Here is a 22,219-nt window from a genome sequence, read left to right on the forward strand (position 1 = left end):
GACGAAGCTGCTCATTTTGGGTCACCAAGAAGCCAAGGTGGAGGCCTCCGGAAGCGAAGTCCTACAATGGTATGTCAAATTCGATGCCTCCGTTGGAATTGTCCGAAGCCTACCTTGCTGAAGCCATATAACACATGGACCAAATTAGGATCTATCAATTCCGTAAAGTCGAGCGAGAGAATTGAAGTAAACGGCACAGCGGTAGGGTCGCCAGAATCAAACACACAGGAGGCGTATACCTCATCACTAATGAGATGGAGACGGTGCTTATTGCAGAATCGGGCAATAGCCTTGAGTGTCTCGAGTGGGTAACAACGGCCTGAAGATAGGCAATTAGCTCAGTTCAATGGACCAGGCGGCATATATTACTTACCAACAGGGTTATGCGGATTCACAAGCAGCACAGCTCGAATCTTCTTGCCGCATTGCTTCAAAGCTCGCTCATACTTTTCCACGCAAGCAGGAGAGAATGCCTCGTCTACAGTTGTGTCAGCATAGACCATTCTAACTCCAGATTCAACGCCGTAATCGAGCTCAAAGCGGCCGTATACAGGTCTGCTGACGAGGATCCCATCCTCGGGTTCTGCGAGATTGTATCCCAGCATACTGCCAAGAGATGTTGGAGAGTCTGCGACGACTATATGCTGGGGGTCAATTGGGGCATGTGGTTTGAGGATAGTGTTCAAGTGAACTGCTGCGGCGGCTGGTAGTCTTGCAGCTGTTGGCGCACTTGAGCGGTAGCTGACAGAATCTTGGGTAAAGACAACCTAGGTGAGGTTGTTAGGGCGGGATACTCTCGGTCAATGGACATGATGCCGACCTGAAGGCGAATATTGGCATATGCACCTTTTCGTTGATATATCTTGCTATCTCTGCTCTCATTGGTTTCTGGCTGAGGGTTAGCTTTTGGATTTCCAGGTTGTGGGGGACATAGATACATTCTCTGCCATGCCAAATGAGATGAGCCCTGTCGGGTTCTCCACGGGGTCATAGGTCTGGGTTAGACTGAAGCGCCAGGGTATAGCTAGTTCCCTGACATTTTCGCTCCCTCGAAAAGATAACATCATGCGATAGACAAGCGTGAATATTTTGCTGAATGTCAAGGAGTGATATATATCTTGAAACCAAGGTTGGATATTGGTGCGACACCAAAATTAGACGAGTTAATTGCACAATCACCCTTAGGAACAATAGGAACAACCTCGGTTTAGTGCAAGAGAATATCAAGCAAAATAAACAGGGAGTCAAAATAAAGTGGGAAAGAACCTTGGAAGTTAAAGAAGTTAAATGAATTAAAGTGAAAAGGCTAATACCCCCCCACCTGCGGGGACCGTGGGGATGAGCATATTGTGTAACCTTGGAGATATTCGAGACTACCCAGGTATGCACAGACATACAGCATAGTTGGTGGTATAACAAGACTATTGTACATATCTATAAGAGAGGAGAAACGCCGAGCCGCTATGCTAAATGGCCTATTGTACATGTTCAAATACCCAAATCACAATTAATATCTCGTCCGCGGCCGCTTGCGCTTGTCGATTTTTTTCTTCTCTGCAATAAAGTTCCAACACTCAATCGGACGTCGGGACCCAATATGCTTCCCGTTAGGAGTGAAAACTTCGACTTGCGGATAGGAAGGTTCGCCTTCAGCGTCCCGCTTGCTGCGGATTTGTATACTGAGCTCGATCCAGCCGCAGCCCTCGACGAGAATATCAGCCGACATTACACGGTATGGCAATGAAGGAACTGGAATCCCCCTGTCATTTACAGCTTTCGCGAGCGAGGTAGGAAGATTTGAGATGGTGGTATCCCACTTCAAGTCGAATACACCGGCTGAGGCCATTGTGCTGCCTGTTCCTTCTTTCATAATGACAGTTCCCCGGTAGGGGACTTCCCTCGGCCTGCGTCTCAATTGCTTTCTGTGTGTTGGTGACATGAGACTCGAGAGGCAGGAAACTGGCAGACATGACCGTATCTTGGGGGTTCACCGCAGTGATGCGGATAAGACCACCGCCAAGCAGAAGAGACTGGCCGGGTTTAATGGTTGAACGTTCAGGCTTGATCCGCTTCGTCATGATCAAATCACGCTTATGTTCATCCCGAACAAAGTCCTCCAATAGACCACGCTCCAGGCCAGGCAAATCGATGACCTCGCCCTTTCCGCGGCCGAATGGAATACGGATAGGTGAGACTGTAGTGCCTGGAAGGGAAGACACGACTGGGAGCACAGGATAGAGATCCTCCCGAGGGGCAGGGGGCAAAAGGCTGTCGGGGTTAAGAAAGGTGGCCTCTGGCTGGTTTGTAATCTCATCTTCACCACGGCGGCGTTGAAGCCACTCCTCGATTTTCTCCACATTCCTGGAATCCTTGGGGAAACAAGCTTCAATGAAGCTGCTCTTTCCGACATTTGCCTTGCCAACGACCCAAATTCCCCCGCCGTGCTCTCGGATCTCTTCTTTGACTTCCTTGGTCCACCAGCCACGGTGCGCGCTAATCATGTGCACGTTTCCCAAACGGGCCTCCCTCCTGATCTTCCCAACGCTGCGCGGAGCTCTGTGCGAATGTAATCCATCTTCGAGTCTACCTGCTCTTTCGTTGCTGCCAAAAGGTCTGAGCGCGTGATTATAAATGAGAGCGATGGAAGTTTCCTTCCGCGTTCGTATTTCTCATTCGTAGATCGTCGGTTCCGCGAACGTTGTTCCTGCAGCATTAAAGCCCAGTGAATGCGTGGGACGAGAGACATAGGAAAATCTGCAGCATCAATGATATGGTAAACACGGTTGTGTCTGTGCGGCGATTCTTCTAGATAGTTTCGTATAGACAAAATAGTCGGCTTAGGCGAAGAGACTGCCTTATTGTGGTGTATTAAGTCATGGCAGCGATCGCAGACTTCGGTGATTCGACCGGGAGATCCAATAAAGTTGTTCTCGGGGTCGATAGCTTCATCCGGAAAAGCTGCATCTTCATATTCAGTCAGCAAATGACGCGCTTGAGCAATAGTCTAGATGACCCACCTTGAATGGGCTTGGGTGGCACTGCCTCCTCGATGGTATCGTCCTGCTGTGCGCTCAACTCATCTCCCTCAGTGGATATAGCTTCGTTTTGTTGTATAATTTTGTCTGCAATTGCTCCCTTTCTCACGGCGAGTAGCTTCCGAATCTGCTTTCGTGATGTACCATAGTATCCTGGCTCGTTTTCCTCAACTGTTTGGGAGAATGCGCCACATCCTGGGCAACACACAGGAAGGGAATCGGCTAGGGTGCCAACCTGAGGCTCAGCTGGGGGCTGTTCCCGGTGAAAGCAAGTTGTTGAGAAGCACCGACATTGCCTGCGGAGGTCCGTAAGGACTTTGTATTGTGGCGCGGCGCGCGACAGTGAAAACAGCGTTCGAGCCTGGGATCGAGGAATGCTAGTTGGGGGCAGACGCAGCAGATGTAATCTCGGGTTTCTGAACACTGCTCGAGAGCAGAGCGACATGATGGCGTGTGAATTGCGGAGTTGCGGAGCTTTTTTTTCTTGGAGACAGTTATCTATCGATAGCGCACTTGGCAAGTTCGGGCCACCGTACAACTATGAAAGGTAAGGTTGCGCAACGAGAATTTCGTTCATTACGTTTTATGAACAAGAAAAGATAACTGGAATTAGTGAAAATATGGAAATGGACAACTTTCGTATTGAAAAAATTCATCGGAGGTTGATATTATTGACACAAAAGGCGCTGAAAAACAGATGCGCTAGAGAATCCCTGAAAATAGTAGCAAAAGAACGCCGTCATGAACCATGGACAAATATTGGCTATGAGAGGATATCAAGCACGCGCCTTTCCCTTTCCCTTGGCAGATTCATCCATCTCGTCATCGGAGTCGCTCATGAACTCGTCGTCATCATCATCGAAACCAATGAACTTCCTGGGCGCAGCCTTTGGAGCGGCAGAAGGCTTAGCAACAGAGTTGGACGATTCGCCATTTCCCTCGCTCTCCTCGTCCTCACTGGACGAAGCATCCTCTTCACTGCCCTCATCGCTGGCGCTGGCGCTGGTGCTGGATCCACCCAAGATTGCGTCGCGAAGATTGTCTGTCCATTGGCCATCCTTCACTGCTCGTAGAACTGCCTCACGGGTCTTTTCGCTCATCTCTTCCCTATCTTCCATCCACTGTCCATCCAACTTCTGCCTGCCACTGCCGTTCTTCAGTTCATCTTGGCGCTTTTCGGCCATCTCTACCACGGACTGCCATCGGCGTTGGCGTTCCTCCTTTTCTTTCTTGTCCATCTCTGGCTTGACAGCGAGGTACTCCGCGAGCGCCTTTGCCTCGTTGACAGTGCGCAGCCGGCGGCCATCGAGGTTACGGCTGGAGCCATTGTTATCGCCTTGATTGCGCTTGCGCTTGCTGGACATGCGGCCACCAGCGGCACGCAGTTGGGAGCCAAAACCACCTTTGCCACCCCGGATGGGGGCAGTCAGGCGCAGCGGAAGGAGTGTAGAGGTAAAGACGCCATCGCGGGTTGGAAGGAAAGATTGGATACACTCGGAGGTGGCTGTGAGGTGTTTGTTGTTTGTTGTAGTAAGGGCGAGCGACTGAAGCGAAAGTGATGCCGGGAGATACGAAGCGATTTTGGCTGTCAGGTCTGATGTGCTCGCTGTGGATGGCAAGGTGAACGAAAGTGTTGCCGGCAGCGACAGTCCTGGGAAGGACGATAATAGGACATTGACATTTGAGGACGCCATATTTTGAGATTGTCAAAATCAGGTTCCCGACCGATATAGCAGGAGAGTGCAACTGGTGAGTTGTTTGTAGTAAAAAGGACTGTTGTAGGCTTGAAAGATGGAAGATGTTGCGATAAGATCAGGCGGTCGCTCGCCGCCTCATGATGACTCATCATGTATATATCCATGGATTACATAACAACTGGGAGTAGTGATCACGTGATAGCTATTATTATATTGTATCATGTGATCTGAACCACAAACCGATTAGGGTGCTAACCCTACACCTAATTCGGACCGTCGCACTTTTCTCGCAGCGAAGCTCCACTCTTCATCCATCATTTAAATCAACCATAATTCTCGGGCGTTGTCAAAGCGATTCCCCGACTTGCACCAGGAACTCGCGACAATGTATGTATCCTCGTTTTTGCGATTATTTCCGACAGATTCACTGACAATGGCACAGGCTTATCCCCAAGGACGACCGCAAGAAGATCCACGAGTACCTCTTCCGTGGTATGTAACGAGAACCTCGTCGACGTCTCTGCGACCTACGACGCTATGCTCGAGTCAGCTGTGTGCGGATTCACTAACTTATATTCTAGAGGGAGTGCTCGTGGCCAAGAAGGACTTCAACCTTCCCAAGCACGCTGACATTGACACCAAGAACCTCTATGTCATCAAGGCCCTCCAGTCCCTGGACTCCCGCGGCTTTGTCAAGACTCAGTTCTCGTGGCAGTACTACTACTACACCCTCACCCCCGAGGTATGATCCATCAACATCCAACATGTCTATACATCTGAATACTAATTGAGTAACAGGGTCTGGACTACCTCCGTGAGTGGCTCCACCTCCCCGCCGAGGTTGTCCCTGCCACCCACATCAAGCAGCAGCGTTCCCACGCTCCCCCCCGTGGCATGATGGGCGGTGAGGAGCAGCGCGGTGAGCGTCGTGGTCCCCGTGCTCCCCGTGAGGGCGGTTACCGCCGCCGCGAGGAGGGCAAGGAGGGCGGTGCCCCCGGCGAGTTCGCTCCCTCTTTCCGCGGTGGCTTCGGCCGTGGCCGTGGTGCCGCTCCCCAGGAGTAAATGCTGAGAGGCATTGGTGTCCTGTCAACCACTTCTCGGTCAATCTAGAGTCTTGATGGTGTATCCGAATTCGGCTGCCGGACTAGAGGTTTCTTGAAACGGGCCTTACCCTCGGTGCACCAAGATCTCGTTCCAGCTTCACTGGGACTTGGGGATACAGGAAACAAAATAAAAAGAAGAAATTTATGTTTCCACTGGGTTCATGATGTAGATCTGTGTGAATTGATGTAAGTTGACTCAAATGGTAAATTCATGACTTGAGTGAAATTGGTCTATTCGTAAACTTCGTGTAGGTCTTCCAGCTTTCTTGACGCATACGTATGTAGTTGACGTGTCTTGAGGTCTTTGTACCCTCATGTAACTATGAGACCTGTTGTGTCAGACTCACTACTTGAGCACTGCTTACAAAAATCTCTTCCGATCATAGCGGACCACAGCCTGCAAAATGACAGATGCTCCAGTGGCGCAATCATCAGCAGTGGAGAACTCCTCAGGGTGATGGCTGAGACCGTCCTTGCATGGGATAAAGATCATGCTCGTTGGGACACGCTTGGAGGTGAAGACACTGTCATGGCCAGCACCACTCATGATGGTCCGCACAAGTGACTTTGTGTCCGCAACAGAAGCATCTGCGACAACAGCCTGAGCTGACTGTTGCACGCAGTCAATGCAGTCTTCGTGGAACTTAACAGCAGGCGAGTCGAAGTCAAGAGTCCACTCGACGCGGCAGGGCTTACCAATACCAGCACCCTCAGCGGCGGCAATGCCATCAAACTCAGCGCGCAGCTCCTTCTCGACTTCGGCAACCTGCTCTGTCTCGGGCCCACGGATGTCCAAGCTAAAGCTCACCTGTCCAGGAACTGTGTTCACGCTACCGGGCTTTGCGTCGACAATACCGACGCTGGCTAGGCAACCCTTCGAAGCTGCCACTTCCCGTGCGCGTACCATCATTTGAGCGAATGCATAGAGGGCGTCTGCTCGATGTTCAAAAGCAGTGGTTCCTGTATGTGTATCTCGACCGATGACGTTGAGACGGAACCATCTGTAGGCTTGCACGGCTGTCACAACTCCGACTCGCTGGTTTGCCGACACCAGGTATGGGCCTTGCTCAATGTGAACTTCGAAATGGGCGGCCATTGGCGTAGATTTGTACGAGCACGGGATATCACCCAAGTAACCGATCTTCTGCAGGGCGCTCTTCATGGTCTCTGGTGCTGATGCCGCTGTTGGCAGCGATGCCACTGTTGGCACCTCCTTGAGATTATGCGCATGTGCCAATGGGATGCACTCGGCCCATACACCACTCGAGACCATGCTGATCGGGAATCGGGCTCCCTCCTCGCTGGAAACGGTCAGTGATATTCCCTTTTTCAAGTTCAACGTTCCGATCTTACTTGGTCCAGTCGACAACCCCAACTCCGCCCTCCGTCTCCAGACCCATGTCGTTCATAGTCTTGATGACTTCGATACCTGCCAACACACCTAGAATACCATCGTACCGTCCGCCAGTCGGTTGTGTATCGAGATGACTCCCAATAAATGTGGCAGGTATATCCGCTCTCCGACCAGGACGAACAGCAAAGATATTACCCATCTCGTCCACGGTCACATTGCACTTGAGAGCTTTCATGGTTTGGATGAACCAATCACGCACACTCTTGTCGTCTTGTGAAAGCGCCAGGCGCTGCATGCCAGTATCTGTAGGTCCACTATCAAGTCACCGAGGCTTTCATTAGCTGTCATTCTCCGTTGATCTTGGAAAGAGTGGTTGTGGCTTACTCTCCCCATCTAATTCCAGATCCCCATTGACACGAGTGGTGAAGATCACTGGCCAGGCGTTCCTTGTTTGTTCTGAGCGCAGAGACCTCAGTCTCGGAGAGTTCCGTTGTCAACATAGCTTGTATTCGTGACGAAGAAAAGGTTCTAGCAGGGTTGGAGAAGACAGGCTTGGCAGATTGAAGACAGGTTCTGCGGAGAGTTCGCAAAAAGTGAGAACACGCCATAATCCGGTGTACTGTCGCTTCTTAAAAGAAAGCTAGAGGGGATGGACTACTTTGTATGGCCATTGATAAGAAGTGGAGTGGGCGGACAAAAGTCCGAAGTACCGCGAGATTCCCCAGTTCACTTCCCCCGCAATATGGAGACATCGTATCAGTGACCCCATGCTTGTTGGAGTCATCTTCGTTGGGGTCAATAGGAATCTCTACTTTTGGAGTTGACCGTGTCAAATGTTCAAGCAAAGTTATTATGAGATGTGAATATGAAAATATACATGCAGTACCTAACAGATGTACATACTTTTGCATAGAGGGGTACTGGGTAATCTAACTATGTACATGTAGCTTTGCCCTGCTTTTGATCTTGTCTCTTCAATCGCAATACACGTAATGTCCATTTTCTCGAGTTGAAAGATCGTGTAGAAACGCGCCAGTACAAAACGTGGTTGCCTCGTTTGCTCATGTCAATGTCTTCCTTGTCCTCTTCATCTTTGTCAAATCCATCAGCCAGTAACCACATTCCACCGTGAAACTGGCTGGATTTCCGTATACTGACTATCAGTTGGCGACTTTTTTGAGCCCAAATCCATAGTGGGATAAGACGAGAAACCGTCTGCTGTGACGATATAGCTTTGACAGAGATTTCAACAAATGGGATGCTTTGTATACCCACCACACATGCCTGCATTTTATCGGAACATCTGAAGAATCAATACGTGGTGAGTACCATCCTTTTCTCCAAGACAGCGACTACTATTGATGATTTCTTCTAGAGAGGTACACCGAAACACGCGTCCTCTGCCGCTTCGTGACCTTTTCACATCTGCAGAAGCTGCCAACAAGCCCCAGCTTCCCATGCACTGGAACCGAGACCTTCCCGAACAAAGCTGGCGGGACAAACACCGAGGACTTGGAGCTTGCTAGTCATGATACGACCGGGATGGCTCCATGAATCACTTGCATAACGGAGCCTAGCACTATTCCCGCTGTCACCTTATGGTCAAAGTTACCTCCGGGGAATCATATCTCAACATGGATACGGTCTGATAACATTGTACAGGATGTGAGCTCGATGTCCGTTACCTCGACATACTTCAACTTCCTGCACTTATCCTGGATTTCTGGACCAGAACAGTGTGGTATTCAAGTCTTGGATACTTGGTCTCGTTCTAATATCCGGGATTTGTTCGGTGGGCTTTTTTGGTGGGCGTCAAGGTCGAGTGCATAGGCGTCATGGGATGATTCCAAGTCCATGATACCATGATTGAGCAGAGACCAAGATCAAAACCTCTTTTCTGCCAAGGGTTGAGCAGGTGAGCCCCGTGCTCTGATAATGCGCAAGATATGGCCTGCTCATAGGAGGCAGAATACATACAAAAATATTACAAATAAGACCTTCATAGTGGTATATCATTTTGTCTTGATTCCCGAGCGAGATAATTACGCAAGGGCCATTTACATAATTAATTCGTCAAGCTTTTGCTCCCAGGGACTCTCTCGCGTGTGTTTATTGAATCCGATGGATATATCCCTATGAATGGATTGGTCCGTTTATATTCAAATAGGCTTATATAGTTTCTCGGGCCTATGGAATTGTGGACTCTCACTAGAAAATGTGGGATACTTTGATTATAACAAGTAGGACTGTGATTCATATGCTGGAACTGGAAAAGTTTGGCTAACCTTGGGAGCGAGTTAACAAAAGAGACTGTTGATACTATTTACCCGTCAAACGCGTTTTGCCAGACAACTACCGCACTCTCTCAATATGCCAAAAGTACCAGTAAAATGGAGCGGGAAAAAAGAGAAAAAAATGACTTATATGATAAATAATACCAAAATGGAAAAAAAAGTGGACAAACCCAGTGCCGAGAGTGCGAAATTCTGGACACGACTTGCGGTCGCGGGGGTTCGAACCCATGCAGTTGGAATAGGACAGTAGTCTAGAGCGGATATGGCTCATGTGTGATCTACTGACTAGACCATATGGGCTTTGCGATTACTACTATGCTAACTTTGATATTTAACCAACATCTCCATAACTGGTAGTCACCTGGCCCTGTCACGTGACGACTTTGCCCTAGGCAACGATTATAGTAACTAGGGGTTTGCCTAACTAACTTCTGACCGAAGACAAGGATCCAGCCGAGCCATTCGCTGACCTTGTATCTGCAAATTTTGTCGTCCATTGATGCTTTTCAGTCTTATAGTCTCTTGGAAGTATAGCCCAAAAGCCAAAAGCCGAAGGCCAAGACTGCTCGCCAGACGCATCTAGCCCGCTCGTCAGTCGGCCAGACAATGCATTCTCACAATAGTACAGCCAGAAGGAATATTGTGATCACCAACAGTCGCACTATTAGTCTACTGAAGGTTCCAAAACGCGAATCTAATTACCATGGGCTTAGATGTCGCAGGGTGTTCTATTGTAGGCGGTTGGCCTCATGTTCATTTGACTTAATATCCCACTCTTCTTCCTTGTACCGAGGGTGTCTACGCATATCACGGCACCTTCAACATTACCACTGCCTTTTATCTTCAGTATAACCTCAGCTCATGCGCTTAGTCAAGCCTCATAGCTTTTGATAATGGACGTCTACCGATTCTCTTTGTTCAAAGGCTTGTTATCTTTAGTGACCCTTCCGAATGGGCTTGCGACAAGCCCTTATTTACACGTATATAGCCCAATATTATGCAAGCTGCAATGCTGAATCACATAGGTAGACTTATACTTCGCATTATTATAAGGTTTGAACGAAGAGAATCTTGTAGCTGAAGAGTCGCTGGAAAATATCAGGGTGATACTGACTCAGTCAGTTGATAGAAACAGCGCTTGATTGGAACGAAGACATTCCTGATCAAACAAATAGTTCTCGTTCAAAGAGGAAAGTGCGAGATTTTAAGACTCCTCACGCGTCGAAAGTTTTTTTCTCTCCTCCTCTCTCTTCGCATCTCATCTCACCCACAACTGATCAACATCATCACTCACTTTTGTTATTATCATCATGGAAGGACCTCCTTCTCCCGGGGCAACCCCGGACAACACCGACGAGAAGAAGAAGCGAAACAAGAGTTTCCGCAAGTACCTCCGCGATCGTGGAGTTGAGGTCGTAAGTAACCATGTCTTCTCTAGTTACAACCTGTCGAGACTCCAAGTTGTCCCAATTTGTTCCTCCCATTTACCCACCATTGTGTCGTATAACTTGGTTTGAATTAATTAACCCGTTGATTGATATAGCCCCCCGTCGTGCCGAGGGTACGTGACCCTGACCTGCCACCGAAGCGCAAGCGCAACCAGCGCCGCCCTGGAAAGAAGAGGGCCAAGAAGCACAGTATGTTCCATAACATGACTTGACATCAAGTGAATACTAATGGTTTCGAAAGAGGCAGCTGACGCCGCGGCCAAAAGCGAGGACGATGGGTCCTCTACCAGCTCGCCTGTTGCTGCGCCCTCGCGCTCGCCCAGTGCCTCTCACTCGCCCCGCGCCTCTCACTCGCCCCGTGCTTCGCCGTCTCCGTCGCGCTCTCCCCACGTCTCGCGCCCGCCCGCCCGCGCCTGGGACTTTGGCCTCCACCGTGAAGGAGCCCGCGCCATCCCCCAGTGAAGCTCCCACTCTTTGGGACCCAGTTGACCCACTGGGTCTATTCGACGAGTTGGAGGGACCGTTGGACTGGGCATCCGAAGGGCTGTTTGAATGAAAACCTAGTTTAAAGCACAATGTGATAACCTGGTCCGTCGAGTCGTGATATGGCCATCTGTAAAACTATAGAGCCTACTTTCTATGAACCAATCTTTTTTAAATTTAGTAGCCAAGGTATTGGACTCCCTCCCCTCCTAACAACAGCAATTTTGCCAAAAGAGACACACAGAAAGAGCTACGTGAAATTGCATGCTACAATGGGGATTAAGATTGTGACAAAGCTAGAAGTGATAGAGGCTATATAAAAGTCTCACAAGTTGTCGAACTTGAAAGAACAGAGCGTGAGTTCCATGGATGTTACTCAGTGTCAGTGGCTTGATTTGCTGTATCATCAGTGTTAGCTACCACCATCAGACTTCTCCACACCCGACACCTAACTTCGACTGATTTCATTTCCGCACACCTCGTTCTCATACCCCGGTTACCCTTAAAAAATGGACCGAAAACCAGATCCTGCTTTTGTCCATACCATCCTACCTCTTCGTTGCTAGTTGCGCATTTAAGGCCTGTGGCCTGTTCGTCCCGCTATGCTTCCCACGCTCCCTTTCAAAGTCGATGTTCAGAATCAGAAGGATGCTCGCCAAGAAGGCCGGGTTGTGCGTGGGCATATTGCAAATCAACAAGGCCTACGCTCGGCTACTGAGAACGATGGCACGAAGCCGACTCTATCTTGGCTACCGAGACGCTTCTGAAGCCCCCACGTTTCAACTTCCGATGGCTAAATCTCACGGTACCGTGCGCCGTACCGCACCAATTGAAATTCGAGACAGCTGGGCTGAAATCGTAAGGTTGGAATCGGAGTGAAAAACATTGGGGAGATGAGAGACTGCGAGTACCCAGCCCTGTACTCAACCCTTTGAACTGGTGACCCTGTCCTGCTTAGACTGGCTTCTCATGTGACTGATGTATGCCAGGCATTTCTAGTGCGACGGTAGAAATGCTCGGGATCTTGTTAGAAGTTTCGACCACGCTTCATGCGGGCTCGCTGAGATTTTTATCGAGATGAGTCCATGATTGGAACTATATCATTTTACGAAACTATTGTGAATAACTTTCAGCCCAATTCATTTGTGCGGAATTTGAACATCGATGGACAATACCCCAACATTATGAGAGAGTCTATTCCAACTTCGGTATGAAAGCGCTAACAGGACGATCATGCAGTTCTAGACTCCTCCACTGCCCCCATGAACGAGACCGAGATCCCTGCCACTCCTAACAAGCACTACTACTATCACCATCTGGACACAAATGTGAATAGGCTCAGTAGGAGCCCTTACAAAGATGGAAACAGCTGTGATGAAAACAACGAAGTTAAGAAAGGGTGGCCAGTTTCTGAGGGAAAAAGAGTCAGTTATTGCAGATTCCACAATGCAATGGTGGAACACTTCCTCTAGGACAGCGACATCAAGCCTAGTGGGCCCATATCCCAGTCCAGTCTGCACCCCCAGTGATCTTTTCTGGCCCGGCATGTCCCAGTACTGGTACAGGTCAGCTTGTTCGTATAGTCAATCTCAAGGTTCGAGCAATTCTACATATTCATTTGCAGCCTCGATATCCTGCGAGCATCGCTTTTGCGCCCATTTAAATACTGCCAGATGACTTCCTTGCTCCGTCGCTATACAGGACGGGTTCTTAGAAAGGTCCTCTGGTTGAGAATTCCATGGTGGAACATGACAACCTGCCCGTATACGTTAATCCCACGGCTGCATCCACGGTTCACAACGAAGCTGAACGCGCAAGTTACCGTAACGATACCACACGCAGGATGATTGTTTGGGACACGAGCAGGCTAATGACCCCTCATCGCTCACTTTCACGAATTTCAATGAGTGACTTTCAATGATTCGCACGTATGGCATCATCTTGGGCTATGCTAGAGCTTTATTACGGGTTGGTGCTTATTGATACGACTCAAAAGTACCGTGGATCCCTTGGAGAACTGTCTGATATGCTCAAGATCTGAGGATGATGTCGCTTTTCTGTTTTTCACATAAGGGAATAAGGTTCAAGCTTCAGGATGGAATTCTTACCTTCGTGGATGGCCTCAATCATAATAACATATCCGTTGGTTTTGGTCTCCTTCATGTCGACCGTTACGGGCTAGATTACCTAGACGTTCACAATCTCAATTAAATGCTAGGTCTGCAAGTCTGCTCATACGGGTTGTTGATAGGGACATGACTCAGCCTTGTTTTCAATAAAAGCAGCCCTGGCGACTACCGCTTCATTCTACTAACATTTATGTGCACTATAGGTGATGTGCAGTGAGATGTGATTGGATAGATAATATGGAATGCAATGGACACGTTTATCAAAGGACGGAATCTACGCTGTTTCCGCTCATTTTCACTAGATACTTATCAATAAGTAAGCAGACGCCGAGGTCATGTGCATAGAGAGTGTATCATATTGTTTATAACTAAAACCACAAGCAATATTTGTTGGAACCACCACGAAAAGGATATCTACGGGAAAGAGGGCTGTGGATGTTTCTTATAGTAGGGGGTGAATGGAGTAAGGAAAAGGATGAAAGTAAGGGGAGAATGGCCCAACTAGCTATAGGTTTCTCTATAGGGGCTTGCAACCGTATATGCCTCAGGCGATCTAAGAGTTGGTTAAATATAAAAGTCAGTATAGTAGTAATTGCAAAGCCCAGGTGGCCTAGTGGGTAGATCGATCATGAGCCATAACAGCTCTAGACTACCTGTCTAGGTCACACCCTGGGTTCGAACCCCTAGGACCGCAAGTCGCTGTCGAGAATTTCGCACTCTCGGCGCTGGGTTTGTCCACTCTTTTTTCTTCCTGTCGTATAGTCTTTTTTTTTTTAGAAAGCTCCTTCTAATACATTTTGGAATGCGGAAGAAGAGCGTGGTTGTCATTCGGTAAATATTATACTAAGGTGCTCTGTCCACTGGGGGTTAAAGGCACACACAGCAGACATCCACGGATGTATGACTTCCTACGTACTACATACTCTGCAACTCATTCTCCTTTCTATCTAACCTCTACACTTATAAAATTTGCATCGCTTTGGATCCCTCGCTTCAGACATCTTCACTTCAGACATCTCTCACACTTCAGATACTCTCACACTACAGATACCTCTCACTACAGATACCTCTCACTTCAAATATCTCTCACTCTAGTAAGTACCTAGGTAGTACGAGATAATTTGAGCAATTGATTATATGCTGACAGACGTTCTCTAATTCTACCGTTTTAGCAGCACCAGGCTCTACTTGTATCCAAGTCAGCAAAGACGTACCTTTCAACCTTCGAAGGTCGGATATAAATTCTCCCGACGTGTGTATAAATCTTCATCCTTTCCTCTCCCCGCTTCCCCCTTACATATAAATACATGCATATGTATTTCCTTCTCTCCTCTCTTCTCCTCGATCCACACACACACTCTCTCTCAATATCACCACTTGGCGACGTTGACTTAGGTCCAGCCATCCCTGAGAGAGATCCCACATGGATACATACACAATGCATCCTGTTGTCCTATTACTGCTTTGCTTAACCTGGTCTGAAACAACCTGTTGATTCATTTAGACCCGGTTGTGCAGGGGTTGCACGAACCTGCGCTTCGGAGGAAGTGCAAGCGGAACCAGCGACACCAGGGCCAAAAGAAGAATAAGATGCGATTGCTATTATTATCAACTGGACCCTCAGTCGAACGCATCAGACTGTGTCCGGAGAAGCTAGAAGCTAGTGTCTGGCAACTCAATGATTCCGACCAACCGATAAGAAGACAGACCGAGGTATGTGAAAGGCTTGATGGATAGTCTTCGATGGACCCATGTATTCTGAGATCTTCTAGGTGATTTTTCCGATCCGAAATTGCCAACATCCCAAGGACTCTCTATCACACGTGGCGAACTTGGGAGAAGGTCATTAGCTCCGACGCGAAATCCAAACGTGAATACTAATAATCAAAAAGAGCTAGCCGTTGTCACCGCCGAGGAGAAGAAAAAACACGGCGGCCGAATCTGCCGCCTCCCCTGGTTCCGAGGAAGGTGGTGCCAGCGAACCATCGGCTTCGCCCTCACTCGCTCCTGAGGCCTTGCCCCCCTCCATTGGGAGGGAGCCCGCTCCATCTCCCACCGAAGCTGCCACTCTCTGGGACCCAGTTGACCCACTGGGTCTATTCGACGAGCTGGAGGGACCGTTGCACTGGCCATCCCAAGGGCTGTTTGCATGAGCGATGTGCCTTTTTCAAATTTCTTCTAAAACATAATATGATCACCTGCTCCATTGAGATATGACATGGCCGTCTCTAAGACTATGGACCCTACTTTCTATGAACCCGTCTTTTTGCAAATTTAGTAGCCAGGGTATTAGACTCCCGTCTTACCAATAGCGGCGTTTTCAGAAGAGACACACAGAAAGAGCTACGTGGAATTGCATGGTGCAAGGGGGGGCTAAGGTTGTCACAGAGCTAGAAGCTATATGGACTATATAAAAAGTCTGACAAATTGCAATTTCGGCATCTTCCTTTGCCATCTCGAGTTAGAGGCACCATTTTTAGGATCTAGTCCTTGAGCCAATAACACTTTCAAATTATGTTCACTTCAGAAAAATCCAATGGAAATGGTTGGCTACCACTCTTCACTAGATTGTACCAAAGCGGTCAATTAAAGCACTTGGGTAAAGTAAGTACGTCTACGAGTATTCGTATATTCGTACTGGACTGTAGATGGTATCTTATAAGGTTTAACGCAGGTCAAGGGGCACAGAGGGAGTTCGTATTAGACGTGTGATGGCAGGTCCGCTGCTACTCAAGCGGATGGTTTACCCCGAAATGGGAGAGTCACACTGACTGGACGAAAACCAGTTTCAACATGCTCTCCACCCGTTTGTTCATCATCGCCCGACAAGGTATTTATCTCAAGGGGTCCGGGATGTGTGTTGGTGACAGGATGGATGCTTATGTCCGCAGAGGGCTCTTGGTTTGGCCTAGCAGCTGCCAAGACAGCTTCTGGTAGCTGATAATATGGATTCGGCATCAACCTTCGTAGGAATACATACTTTCGTCCTTTCTTGTCCTCTTTCGGGTTCGGTGACGTTTGTTACGCTTGCGCTGTTGTGGGAGGGCAGGATCACGCTCGCGGAGAGGCTATCATATACCTAAATCTTGTTAGTCCAATCACCACTGGAGATGGAATGGTTTACTCACCACCTCAATACCCACTTTGCGGAGACGGCGGCGCTCCTGACGCTTGCGGTAGTTTTTACGAGCTAGCGCTTTGCACCGTTCAAAATAAGCCTGCGACTTCCTCCACCTCTTGGAGGGCTCCATGGCTCCTTCCTCGGTAGCCATAGACTCGGTAGTCATGACAGTGTCTTCAGTGGCCTTGTCCGGCGCCTTGCCCTTTTCAATGATATTTTCGGTCATTGTAGCAGTTGGATTTGGTAACAAAGGGATGATGCCCAGGTCGTAGGGACAAAATGGACGAGAAATAAAAGTAAGAGGGAGGTGAGAGGGAAATGAGAAAGAGACGATAATTTGTTTACTGACAATCTTGGAAGGAACTATCGAGACCTCATGTATAAGCAGCCTGTCTCGGTCAATTTGCTGGAATCCACATTTGCTACATACATGTATGTATCCAGCCACACCTATAGAGAATCGGGATGTCCATAGTGATATAATATATAGATGGATATTCACATGAGGTTAGTCCGTCTTAATGAGTAGCGCCATTTATATATTTCGTACAGTGTATCTGATTATTTTGTAGGGAAATCCCGACAACTAGGGAAGTGCCGGAGAATCAAACAATACAAGATTGGACATATATTTGATCAGTACTACTACACTGCTTATTACGCTATATGTAGATGCGTTCCGCAGTCGGGAGATCAACTTAGGGCACAGGTATCCACATGAAGATCGACATGCACTTAAGAACCGGGGTCTTGGTGATCTTGCAGGGTGTGAACAAGAGTAAAAGAGATAAATTTATTGAACTGACTTTGAAACTGAACTAAACCCCGTATTTCGTTGCAAAAAGCAAAATCGCCCCCAAAAAAATAGAAAAAGCAAAGTGACCCCCAAACTAATAAAGTGTGGCTGCACAGTTGCCGATCACGTGGACATTCGCCTCAACCTCAACCAGTGGTTGACAATCGATTTTTTTTCCCGAGGGGCGAATAAGCGATTGCCTGCACTATATCAACCAAAGACCATACACTGTACACAACCCGTGTACCCTACCCTTCAAGTGTAGGTGGTCAATTCCTGAAAACCTATATCGCAACACTCAAAAGGCCGACAACCCCGACCACCTTCCAGTCAAAGGAACGCAGATCACCTTATACTCCCATACTTTATATTCACCCGAAAACCACATCGCCCAAGTCCAGCAGAACAGAAGAAAATGTTCGAAGACTTCTCCTTCACATCGCCATCGTCGCGACCGACCCGCCTCGCCCTCGACCCAGACGACCGACTAATGGTCGACAGCGACAGCACTCTAATATCACCACTCTCCTCGCGCTGCCCATCACCTCAATCCCACCGTTTCCGCAACATCTCCCGCTCTCGCTCCTCCCACTTCCACCGAAACCAACAACCCCCAACCTCCGTCCCCTTCCCCTACGACTCAGACCACAAACGCCTCTCCATCTCAACCCTAACCCAAAAACTGCACGAACACACCCTCGCTCCAACACCAGACCTCCAGTCCCAACACACCCACCGAACCGGCAGACACACTCCAGTCTCCCGCTACCCGGGCGCGGGATACGTCCTCACACCCCCGGACACAGACCACTCCGACGACGGCGTCGACTGTCTCTCCTCGCCCTCCGCCTCCTCAACAACAAGTCCAACCTTCATGCCCCCAGATCTCCTCTCCGAATTACCGGATTTCGGTCTCGGAAATCCTTTTCACAACCCGCATTCCCATCCATACCACCAAGACGTCCGCGCGCAGCGCCAGCAGATCTCCAGATTGCAATGCAACGAGTCCGAGGTCGAGGCTATGCAGCGCTCGCTGCTAGATGAGCCGGCGACGTCGGAATGCTGCGACGAAGACGATTGTCATCCTAGCTCGTTGCCGCCGCGGTCGTCGCCGCGGAGGAGGGCGGTTACGCTTTCGCGGAGTCGGTTTGGGCCGGAGGGGGTGGTGAGGGGAGGACGAGGAGGAAGAGTTCTTCCGCGGGGGGTTTTGGCTAGTCGGGTTGAGAAGACTCATGGGGGATTTGGGAAGAGGAATGAGCAGGGGCTTAGGAGGAAGAGCCTTGTTAGTTCGGCTTTGGCGTCGATGGTTGAGAGGGATGATGATTGAGGTGGTTGGATTAGGTTAAGGTTATGGTTAAGGTGATGTTGGATTCCGTGGATGGAGTTGTATATACTCGTGATACCCTGATAGAAAGAACCTTGGAAACATTCCATCGATCTAGCATTCTGACACATTCCTTGTTTGGTCTGATCGACATTTTGTAAAGAATTGTCATTCCTAGCAGAAATTGAAGACTTTGGAAAGTTGAAAATAACCCGAATGTCGATATGCGTCAAGTGTAAATTGATATAGATACATTGCGAGTCTCAGACCCGAATAGAAAAAAGTAAAAGTAATAAAAGTAATAAAAAAGACAAGGTAGAAGAAACCGCCAAAAGAAAAAGAATCGAGACCCGTATCCAGCCAGTCCATCCATTCCAATCCAATCCAACACCTAAGCGCCACGCTCTCACAAACATAATGGACGTAAATCACTGACTACCCCGTCCAAAGTCACACAGCCAGCTGCCGATTCCACGAATCCCACCAGTAACAAAGTTCTCAGAACTATGTCTACGACTTCCAACTAAAGAACTTCCTCAACCCCTTCTTCTGCGCCCCGGATTTCCGGTCATCACTCTTTCTCCTCTGGAACTCGAACCGCGGACTGGTCTCGCCAGAGCGCGCTCCTCGCTGCAGCTCATCCAGTGCGCGTGCAGGACTCCCCCGCAACCCCATCGTCTCAGCGTTCGCGGCTGCGAGGACAGACTGGACATGTGGGTCGAAGTACACCGGGTCGTAGGTGTAGGGATCGAAGGGGGCGGAGTAGGGGAGTTTGGAGGTGGAGATGGAGCTTGGGTAGGGGTAGGCAGAGTCGAAGGTTGGGTACATGGGTGAACCACTTGGTGTCTCGAGCGGAGTTTCGCGAGGTGTTGGTGGTTCTTGTTCTTGTGAGTATGGGTAGTATTGGTAGTCCGGGTGGTTGTGCTGGTCTGTTGTTTCGTCTTCTTGTAGGTCGAATAGGATGCCTCTGTCGCGCTCGTCGACTTGGGCCCAGTCGCCGTTTGCGTAGACGGGTGAGCCGGGCTCGCCGATCTCGCTTTCTGAGTAGAAGGTTTGTGTTGATGGGGTTGAGGGTCGCCGGGAGAAATCTAGATTTGGAGGGTTGGATTCTTCCGTGATGGAGGCCATTTGTGGTGATTGCGGGGTCTCTCTGTCGATGCTTGGGTGGTCGTTGTGGCTGTCGATGCGTAGATCATTATTTTCAGTGCGCTGTGCAGGTCGGTTCCAGTAGTTGAATGTTTGTTCATCGAGAGAGTAGTCTGATAGAGACCGGACCCGTTCGCCGATCCGCGGCGAGGACGACGGGATATCCGTCGGCTGACCCTTGGGTGTTGAGGGCTCGTCTGGGAGGGAAGTGTACAACGAGTTGGTGGAATAGAATGAAGGCAATGAGGCATCAGTGAATTGGGACAGGGACACCCGGTCCAGTCCTTGCTCGATGGAGAAAGTAGAGTCTCGCTGGTTGTCCGTCGAGATCGTGGAGCAATTATCGACGTCTTCAATGTATGAGACGATGCGTGCTAGATCCAGCGACTTGCGCGGATTCAGGATCTCAAAGCAGGCGCCACCGTGCGAAACGGTGGCAACGGCCTGCGTACTGGCCAGCATTGAGTCCGATGTTTGAGGTTTAGAGGCACGCTCAGCTTCTTCTGCTTGAGCTCGGGCCCTTTGTTGAAGCTTTTCACGAAAGGTATTCTTGGACTATTATCAGTGAGCTAGGTCTTTGTGCGGTGTTTCAGGCAGCTTACCACTCGCTTCCTGTTAGGTCTAGCTCGAGTCCCGAGATCCGAGACAACGGGTAGTCGAGGGCTTTGAGCGGATTGGTACTGAACTATTAAACTATCAATAAATGTTCCGGGAGTATCCAAGGAAAGTCAATTGTAGAAGCTTACCAGTCTGGGCTTCCCCGATCTCAGGCTCTTCACTCCACTGCGAGACGATGCTGTGCGAGTAGGAGGGAGACAGAGGCGGCGGACTCGAGGCGACGGACGATACAGATACAGGATAAGAGATGGAAAGAGGGGAAGAGCGGTTCAAATGCAATGCAGCTGTTTTTCGCTTCAATTTCTTTCCTGTATGATCAACGGGATCGCCACTGCGGTCTGCAGACTTGGAGAGGAACTTGTGGTAATCGTGGAGAGAAAGGGCTCCCGTGATACGGGATTTGATGGATCGAGGGGGGAGGGACAAAGCGTCTGCCGAGTCCGCCAAAAAAGGTTTGGAAAGAGGAGTACATGCATGATGGTCGTGGAGTTGAAGGCACTTCTGGCAGAGGGGGCTGTCCAGCAGCTCGCCGTGCCATATGCCATTAGCGGCGGAGTAGTTGAGGTTTTCATTCATTGTGCTTTGCAATTGCGAATATCACAAATTTCGTTATTGTCTTGAAGTCCTGCTTCTCGTACTGTTGTGTTCTCGGACCACCTTTTTAGATTATCGACATATCCAATTCAGTAGATCGAAACCCACTTCTCCACACTAAACTTGATTCGTCAGATTTACGCCGCAAGGGATGGGGGAGATAGGCTTACCGGTCGCAATATATGAATAGATCACAATAAACAAAACTGCAAGGTACAGAAGTGCAGGAAGAGTAATTTTATGTTGAAATGAGAGAATAATAGAAATGTGCCTGGATCTGAGTATACCCACATTACCCACGTTATCCACTGAAATAACAATGAGTTTATAACCAGTTGAATGTGTTGAATCAGGTTGAATTGAACCAGACGTCCACAAAGCCAGGGGCCGGACAGCCCGATCCAATTAGAGAAGAAGAAGAAGACAAAGAAGAAGAGAAAATGAGAGGAAGGTCGAGGCCTTTCAAAGGACCCATGGTTCGTCGATCAAATGTCAACGTCATGGAAAGTCGGTCTGAGAACATGGAGATATTAGATATTATATGGTATTAGGTACATTAGGTAGATGTATATGTTGGGCATTCTATTAATTAGGTATTATAGAAACAGAATACTAATATGATTGTGATCACTTGCAGATGATCTCTCAGCCTCCTTTTAGTGCTCTTAGTACTTTTAGTGCTTTTAGTGCCTTTAGCCTCTCCATCCTCAACCAATCACCCCCTTCACATCCCTAATCTTCACCAACCGCCTCTTTAAGCCTAGAACCAGTCGGCGTACAGAACGCCGTGTCTTCGGGCTGAGCAAGGCAAAAATGACCTTTCGGCTGCGGCGGCCTTCACACCCTTGATTGGATAGTTCGAATTCCAATGTGGCAAAATGAAAATTTTCCCTTCCCCACTGGCAACATCATGACTTGGTCATTCCGTGTCGGACTTCCTTCCAAGGCAGTGGATACACAATGCATATACTCCGTACCTTGGGTATGTATGGAGTCCTCTGCAGATGCCGTGATGCACCGTTGATGCAAGGAAGGGGATTTTTTTATTGGGTCATGTGATCTTGGCTGTTCATGATT

General features: G+C 48.9%; 9 protein-coding genes across 9 annotated transcripts; 4 read left to right on the plus strand and 5 right to left on the minus strand.

Moving 5' to 3' along the window:
* Positions 1–1,507: 1,507 nt before the first annotated feature.
* Positions 1,508–3,480, minus strand: N7519_004605 (uncharacterized protein; the record flags this gene model as incomplete). Its single annotated transcript, XM_057291381.1, is given in 4 exon segments — positions 1,508–1,854; positions 1,877–2,493; positions 2,508–2,958; positions 3,018–3,480. The coding sequence occupies 4 exon segments, from the start codon at positions 3,478–3,480 to the stop codon at positions 1,508–1,510; spliced, it is 1,878 nt and encodes a 625-aa protein (XP_057152583.1).
* Positions 3,481–3,811: 331 nt separating this feature from the next.
* N7519_004606 (telomere maintenance SDE2 family protein) lies at positions 3,812–4,729 on the minus strand (the record flags this gene model as incomplete). The annotated part of the gene is made up of 1 exon (XM_057291382.1): positions 3,812–4,729. The coding sequence occupies one exon, from the start codon at positions 4,727–4,729 to the stop codon at positions 3,812–3,814; it is 918 nt and encodes a 305-aa protein (XP_057152584.1).
* A 143-nt stretch (positions 4,730–4,872) lies between these two features.
* N7519_004607 (40S ribosomal protein eS10) lies at positions 4,873–5,794 on the plus strand (the record flags this gene model as incomplete). The annotated part of the gene is made up of 5 exons (XM_057291383.1): positions 4,873–4,884; positions 5,085–5,119; positions 5,175–5,224; positions 5,314–5,474; positions 5,531–5,794. 5 exons carry the CDS (start codon positions 4,873–4,875, stop codon positions 5,792–5,794), a joined length of 522 nt encoding a protein of 173 aa, XP_057152585.1.
* Positions 5,795–6,196: 402 nt separating this feature from the next.
* Positions 6,197–7,689, minus strand: N7519_004608 (M20 family metallo-hydrolase; the record flags this gene model as incomplete). The annotated part of the gene is made up of 3 exons (XM_057291384.1): positions 6,197–7,136; positions 7,189–7,503; positions 7,574–7,689. 3 exons carry the CDS (start codon positions 7,687–7,689, stop codon positions 6,197–6,199), a joined length of 1,371 nt encoding a protein of 456 aa, XP_057152586.1.
* Positions 7,690–10,793: 3,104 nt separating this feature from the next.
* Positions 10,794–11,393, plus strand: N7519_004609 (uncharacterized protein; the record flags this gene model as incomplete). The annotated part of the gene is made up of 3 exons (XM_057291385.1): positions 10,794–10,898; positions 11,027–11,120; positions 11,173–11,393. 3 exons carry the CDS (start codon positions 10,794–10,796, stop codon positions 11,391–11,393), a joined length of 420 nt encoding a protein of 139 aa, XP_057152587.1.
* A 3,740-nt stretch (positions 11,394–15,133) lies between these two features.
* On the plus strand, positions 15,134–15,696 carry N7519_004610 (uncharacterized protein; the record flags this gene model as incomplete). The annotated part of the gene is made up of 2 exons (XM_057291386.1): positions 15,134–15,256; positions 15,442–15,696. 2 exons carry the CDS (start codon positions 15,134–15,136, stop codon positions 15,694–15,696), a joined length of 378 nt encoding a protein of 125 aa, XP_057152588.1.
* An 804-nt stretch (positions 15,697–16,500) lies between these two features.
* N7519_004611 (uncharacterized protein) lies at positions 16,501–16,890 on the minus strand (the record flags this gene model as incomplete). The annotated part of the gene is made up of 2 exons (XM_057291387.1): positions 16,501–16,611; positions 16,672–16,890. The coding sequence occupies 2 exons, from the start codon at positions 16,888–16,890 to the stop codon at positions 16,501–16,503; spliced, it is 330 nt and encodes a 109-aa protein (XP_057152589.1).
* A 985-nt stretch (positions 16,891–17,875) lies between these two features.
* Positions 17,876–18,787, plus strand: N7519_004612 (uncharacterized protein; the record flags this gene model as incomplete). The annotated part of the gene is made up of 1 exon (XM_057291388.1): positions 17,876–18,787. One exon carries the CDS (start codon positions 17,876–17,878, stop codon positions 18,785–18,787), a length of 912 nt encoding a protein of 303 aa, XP_057152590.1.
* Positions 18,788–19,294: 507 nt separating this feature from the next.
* N7519_004613 (oxidoreductase, short-chain dehydrogenase/reductase family) lies at positions 19,295–21,124 on the minus strand (the record flags this gene model as incomplete). The annotated part of the gene is made up of 3 exons (XM_057291389.1): positions 19,295–20,485; positions 20,533–20,615; positions 20,677–21,124. 3 exons carry the CDS (start codon positions 21,122–21,124, stop codon positions 19,295–19,297), a joined length of 1,722 nt encoding a protein of 573 aa, XP_057152591.1.
* Between the last annotated feature and the right edge of the window lie 1,095 nt (positions 21,125–22,219).

Source organism: Penicillium mononematosum, assembly GCF_028829835.1.
Source record: "Penicillium mononematosum strain IBT 11891 chromosome Unknown utg000002l:1.0-8112719.0:1.0-8118358.0, whole genome shotgun sequence".
NCBI lineage: Eukaryota > Fungi > Ascomycota > Eurotiomycetes > Eurotiales > Aspergillaceae > Penicillium > Penicillium mononematosum.